This window comes from Crocodylus porosus, unplaced genomic scaffold, assembly GCF_001723895.1.
Source record: "Crocodylus porosus isolate Cpor-Errol unplaced genomic scaffold, CroPor_comp1, whole genome shotgun sequence".
NCBI lineage: Eukaryota > Metazoa > Chordata > Crocodylia > Crocodylidae > Crocodylus > Crocodylus porosus.
In genome coordinates, this window is record NW_017728931.1 from 102,861,448 (window position 1) to 102,867,880 (window position 6,433).

Genomic DNA, 6,433 nt, shown 5'->3' on the forward strand with positions numbered 1-6,433 from the left:
AGTTATGATTCCATTCACAGAAAAAGAGGTTTTTTCATGCAATTTGCTTTGAGTCACAGAAAAACAGTAATATTCTTTAAGTATAGTGTAACATGCTAATAGAGGTGACAATATACAATTTATGTGGAATGCTTGCAGGACAAATGCCATTAATATCAGTATTTTTGCCATATAAATCATTCATAGGAAATGGCAGCTCTTACGGTCTCCACTCCTCTGTGCTAAACAGTTCGATTGTTCTTTGGCATGTTTGAGCAGCATGGAATGAATTCAGTAACTGAATCTTCTTTTTTCTCAAGTTCATGAATGTTTCACAGTTGGGGTTCAGTTTTCTTTGAAGTTTATTTGCATCTCAGTAAGCTGTCACTAATCTATTTTTCCTTGGTTGAGGCAATTAGGATGCTACAAAAGCCAGGTTAGCCAATAGAGTTAATTCCCCACATTTATGTACAATGGGAAGTTTTTCGTCTTTAAAAAAGTCTCTTTTTATGGCCTTAACTCATTCCATTTAAAAAATCAAATTATAGCTCAGTTCTACCACTCTTACCTGTGAGTGGGATCTATTTGTATGTAAATCTGATGGAACTAATTCTGACTATTCGTATTATCTGACTACCTAATATGAATAAAACAACAGAACTGAAACTTTAGTGAAAAATGTGAGACTTTAGAGACAAAATTCACATTAAAAAAGCCAAAGGCAGACACTCTTGTTCCTATATACCTCTTTATAGATACAGTCAGATAGATCCTGCACTCATATTCTTAAAACCCTATTGTTGCTTGTATTAGACGACTGATTTTGACCTGAACTGAGTTGTCTTAACAGTAACTCAAGTTCCTGTCCCAAAATACTATAATACTCACTCTTCTTGAGGAGAAAAAACAAATTCTTATTGATTTTACAAGAATTGTTAATATTCTCACTTTAAAAAGAAACATGGTATGACAAACATTTTTAAAAAATGACTTTGTGTCCCCAAATTTCCCAAAACTCATTCAGCTTTTCTCTGATGAAAACAGGATACAACTATCTTAACCTGAGATTTTGGGCTGAGTTTTCTTTTAATGTGAAGCCCTTTGACTTCAGTGAGTAGGTAAAGGTACATCAATCCTCAGCTGCAGAAAGGATCAGAGTCTTAGTCCCCCACACAAAAAACTGTGTAGAAACAAACCGGGTTTCCTCATTTATATTAAAATGTCTCATGACAATCATCCATGTTTGTCATTTTAGCTCCATGCATTGCACTTGGACAATGGGGTGTTTGCTATAAGCAATATGGTACAGAGCTTGTCATCTAGGGCAGTGATTCTCAACCATGCTGCTGTGGCATCCTAGAGTAGGGGTGGGCAAAATGTGGCCCGGGGGCTGGATGCAGCCCACCAGGCCATTCTATTCAGTTCATAGGGCCACTAAAAAATTTAGAAAATTAATATTTATCTGCCTCTGGCTGCCTATCATGCAGCCCTCAATGGCTTGCCAAAACTCAGTAAGTGGCCCTCCACCCAAAATAATTGCCCACCCCATCCTAGAGTGTCATGAGATTCTTTTAAGGGTGCCACAGGGTTCCATGCAATACTAGCACTGTTAGGTGTGTAAATACCCACAAATGATTCATGAGATAAAGCCAGAGATTTTGAATAGGATCAAGAAAATTCTTATTTTTCAAATAGGTGTCAAGAGGATTCTTATTGCAGTCCTGAGTCATTTACAACAAAAGAATTGCTCTATTGTATTTTTTGTGGTAAAAAATGAGTGAAAGCTAAGAGCTGGCATTTTCTGAGGGTGCCTTGAGTCTAAAAAGTTTGAGAATCACTGATCTAGGCCTTCTGGTTAATTACAAAAGTATGATGTAATTTCTACCTAACAACTGTTCAATGACTGATATGGAATTAGCCAATACTCTCAGTCCAATTTTCAATGTATAAATGTACACACCATAGAAACGCCAGGAGATACCAATTGTTAGTCATTGGGTGTCTTTGCAGAAAGACCAAGGATGGGACGTGTGTGAAAAATGGGTGCTTAAATGCATGCAGAAGTGTCAGTGGCAAAACCAGAAGTGCTGCCGGCACTTCTCTCAGGGGGTGCACCCCTATGCATCACCAATGCTTAAATGCAATCTTTCTTGAAGAAATCAACATTCATTGTTCTCAGACCTGTTTTAAAAAGCCTCTGTAGGTCACCACAATACAGGACTTTTTAAAATGTCTTTGGGGGTTTTTTTTACATAATGTTTGTCCAAAAATAGTGAACAGAAAACTATTTTCCACATATACCAGATTTAAAAATATGCCTGAGATTTAAAATTCAAATGTATTTTAACTAGTTATACATCAAAACTCTTTAAAAATGAGAAAAGTATCTGTTCTGCCACAATGGACTGGAGAAGGACTAACACAATGCCCATCTCTAAAAAGGGGTGGGAAATTACAGATCAGGTTTCCTGACTTCAATACCTGGGAAGTTACTGGAATAAACAATAAAACAGCCAGTTTGTAAACACCTGAAGGAAGAAGAGGTGATCACTAGTATCTGGCATGTATTTGCTAAGTGCAAAACATGTCAAACTATTGTGATTCCTTTCTTTGACAGGGTAACTCGTTTGATAGACATAATGTACTTCAACTTTAGTAAGGTTTTGGTAGGTCCCACATGGCATTCTTATAAGTAAATTAGAGAAATAAGGGCTAGATAAAATCACTGCTAAGTCAAAAACATAATTGGCTAAATAACCACAAGAAGAGAGTTACTATAAATGGTTCAATGTCAGAACAGCCCAAAGTCTCACCAGGGTCTGTTATGAATCCTGTGCTGTTTGACATTTTTATTAATAAACTGAAGGAACAGCAAGTTTCTCGATCACGTTACAGAGGACATACAAGTGGGACAGCTTGCAAACTTTCTACAGGACAGAGTAGGTCACGGGCTGGAGTTCCTCTCCTTTTCCTTCTTCTGCTCTCTCTTGTCTGCTTTGAGGGCAGGATGCTTTACCTTGAAACAAGCAACTGCTTGGTTGAGGCTGTGGCATCACTGGAGTCTGATGGCAGCCAGCTCCTCCGAGCTCTTGATGTTGTCATCCATTTGTTGAGGTATGCCTTCAATGTGTCCTTGTAGAATTTCCTCTGATCACTGCAATCTCTCAGGCCATTAAGTGAACTGGGAGTAGATCACTTGTTTTGTAAATTGAGAGCCAAGCATCCACATACAATGCCCAGACCAGGGAAGTTGGTGCTTTAGGATTACTGACTCAAGCTGGTAACACTGGCTTTAGCAAGGATGCTGGTGTTTATACAGCAATCTTCCAATTTGATGTGGAGGATTTTCCAGGTGCATTATTTGTAATATCTGTCTAGGCTCTTGAGATGACAATGGTAGGTCATCCACATTTCACATCCATAGAGGAGAGTGGGAATGATGACTGCATTGTAGACCTGGATCTTGGTGTTTTTCTGGAGATCACAATGAATAAAGATAGGCTGCAGCAATTTTCCAAGGGAGGCACTTGTGCACCAGATCCCGTGCTGCAGTGGCGACACATAGGGGGAGAATGGGGGTGCACGTGCACCTCCTAAGCATGCTGGTGCATCCTGTGACCTGCAACACTCCCCACTTAAGCAATGAGCAGGGGCGGGGCAGGTGGGAGTGCCAGTACCACCCCTGCGAACTCTGGCTGGGGAGTGGGGGCACTGATGTAGCACCGTGGCCACTTCCAGAAGCACTGCAGCCATTTCCTGGTCAGCGAGTTTTTCTGTGGGGAACTCTCCCCCACAGTTGGCAAAATTGGCTGCAGTTGCTGACTGGTCACTGGCACGTATCCCCCCCAAATAAGACGGCACCAGTCGCCCATGCTGTGCTGCATCTCCTCATCAGCATTCACTCTCTGAGAGGTGGCTACTGAGGTAGGGAAAGTGCTTGAATACCTCCAAGGTCTTTCCTTCGGCGGTAATTTGGGTCATATTCATGGCCTAGAGCAGTGGTTTCCAAACTATTTTGATCGCACACCTCATCAGTAAAAAATTTTTGAGTACGCACCCCCAATACATGTATATTTCTATAAATATACATATAAATAGAAGTTCTAATATTTTCTTCTTGCACCCCAATGGATCGCACCTCTTTTCTTGCACGCACCCCACTTTGGAGACCACCGGCCTAGAGGTCTGATAGAGCCTTCTTCTCAATATTGAGACAGAGACCCAAAGTTTGGTAGGCTTTTGCAAAGATATCTGGTGTGGTCTGGAGGTTTTCCTCAATGTATGCAAGGATGGCACAGTTGTCAGAATACTGAAGGTGGCTGTTTTAAGAACTTTGGTCTTTGAGGGAAAACATCCCAAACTGAAGAGCACTCCATCCATCCATTTGATATTCAGTGTCAGTTCTGGCAGAAAGGTGGTCCTTAGTGAGAACCAGGATGACTGTCAAAAAAATGGAGATCAGCACTGGAATAATGATGCATCTTTGCTTGACTGCAGTTCAGATGACACATGGGTCTGTTTCTGATCTGCTGCAAAGACTGCTCATAGTCATCTGGTCATGGAGAAGCCGTAGAACCCTGAACTACTTTTCAGGACATCCAAATCAGTACTTTCCACAGGGGTTTGTGACTGGCAGAATCAGAGGCCTTAGTAAGCTCAATGAAAGCCAATGCAGAGGTCCTGATATTGCTGAATGAAGCCAATGTTACCAGTATTAAGTTAGTGATACTCAAACACTGACTTTGCTGGACCAGACATTGAGTGCACATACAAAGCTCATGGAAGTTAATAGCAGTCCGCTGACTTTGTCAGGCCCATTTCATGTTTTGTTATATACACCAGTGTACCATTATACTCATATGACAGCATATGAAATGGGTACATACTGCATGACATTTGTACAAAAATGTGTGCAAGTTATATATATTGTCATCTCATGTGGTATTAGTGTCATATTATCAACCTTACATATTAAGAAATAACAACCAAAAATGTATATATATCACAAAAATGTTGACTTTATTCTCATCTGAAAAGGGCATTTTGTGCTTGAAACCTTGTTTAACACATCTGCAAATTGTAAGTTTTTAAATAATACTATATTTCAGGTTCCTTTTATGTAGTTCCTTATTTTGGGGAGCAGATGGGGGCTAAAGGAGGCTTTAAGGCACTTTGATTCAGTACCACAGGCACATCAAAATAACAAAAGCAGCAAATTTAGATTGACTTCCAGTTCTGTCTCATATACCCTAGAATTTTGCAATATTGTAGGAATATTTGCAGAAATTGAGTGGCAAATTCTGAAAGCAGATGTGATTGATGAAGGCAATAAATGCAGTGAAACCTACTGTGGAGCTCTGCTCCAAGGAGTTTTTTTGCATTGAAGGATGTGGGGGCCTTAACATGTGGGGAGATGCGTCAACCAAGGTTTGAATGACACTCTAACTCTTGTGTGCGGGGGGTCTGTGGCAGTGGCAGCCGGAAACTGGAAGGAGCCACTGCTGCTGACTGAAGTGCTTAGAAAGGTGTAGGGTGGGCCGGGGACCCTCATCTTTTATGGGGGAGCTCAATCTTTTATGGGGGAGCTCATCTCTTATGGGGTCCCCCCCTGTAATTCAAACCCTGGTGTCAACCATGAGGCCTAGAAATATATGTAAAAACTGAAAGCTGAGATCCTCCTGAAATAACATGACCCCAGGAGTTAGAGCTCTCAGCAACGGGGGGGGGGGGGGTACTTCCAAAAGATACTTAGAGGTAGCAACTCCAACTTCCAGGAGGGAAAAACCCTGAGGGTTAGAAATATATGTGAAAGCTGAAATCCTCCTGAAATAACATGACCCATCAAGATGTGCTTCAGGCCTTTGGGGCAGGAATACGAGCGAGTCACTGAAAGTCTCAACTTCGCTGCCCCGCAGCAACTTCCACTGCCCTGCCACGGGGCGAGGCCCCAGCTGGGCGCGGTGCCTCCTGGGACATGTAGTCCCCGCCCCCTTCCCCTCCGGGGTCCCCAACGCGACTACACGTCCCAGGATGCTACGGGGTGCCGGTACGTCAGAGCGGGCGGCAGCCAATCGCGGCGCGGCCGAGGCGAGCGCCCGCCGCCGCCAATGTTGTTTTCGCTGAGTCGAGCTGCTGGCGTTGTTGGCGGCGGCGCCATATTGGAAGGGACGAGCCCGTTAGCGAGGAGCCCCTGGGCGCGGGCGCGGGCCCGGCCCGGCCGCCGCCATGCTGTATCTGGAGGACTATCTGGAGAGTGAGTGCGTGCGGCGGGGGGGGGTAGCGGCGCGGGGCGGCAGCGAGGGCGGCGCGGCGGCTCCCCTGCCCCCGGCGGCGGCTGACCCCCCTCCCCCCGTGTGCCCGCAGTGATCGAGCAGCTTCCCATGGATCTGCGCGACAGGTTCACCGAGATGCGCGAGATGGATCTGCAGGTGCAGAGTACGTGAGTCCCGCCCCG

General features: G+C 43.7%; 1 protein-coding gene across 4 annotated transcripts in view; it reads left to right on the top strand.

Moving 5' to 3' along the window:
• Positions 1–6,063: 6,063 nt before the first annotated feature.
• ING3 (inhibitor of growth family member 3) overlaps positions 6,064–6,433 on the top strand; it is a 26,479-nt gene continuing 26,109 nt past the window's right edge. The window contains exons 1-2 of one of the 4 annotated variants that reach the window (XM_019543439.1): positions 6,064–6,232; positions 6,343–6,414. In XM_019543439.1, coding sequence (XP_019398984.1) covers positions 6,205–6,232; positions 6,343–6,414 — 100 coding nt within the window. In that variant the 5' untranslated portion in view covers positions 6,064–6,204. Of the gene's footprint in view, positions 6,237–6,342; positions 6,415–6,433 lie in introns of all 4 variants that reach the window. The other 3 variants (XM_019543438.1, XM_019543437.1, XM_019543436.1) reach the window with 3 other exon arrangements.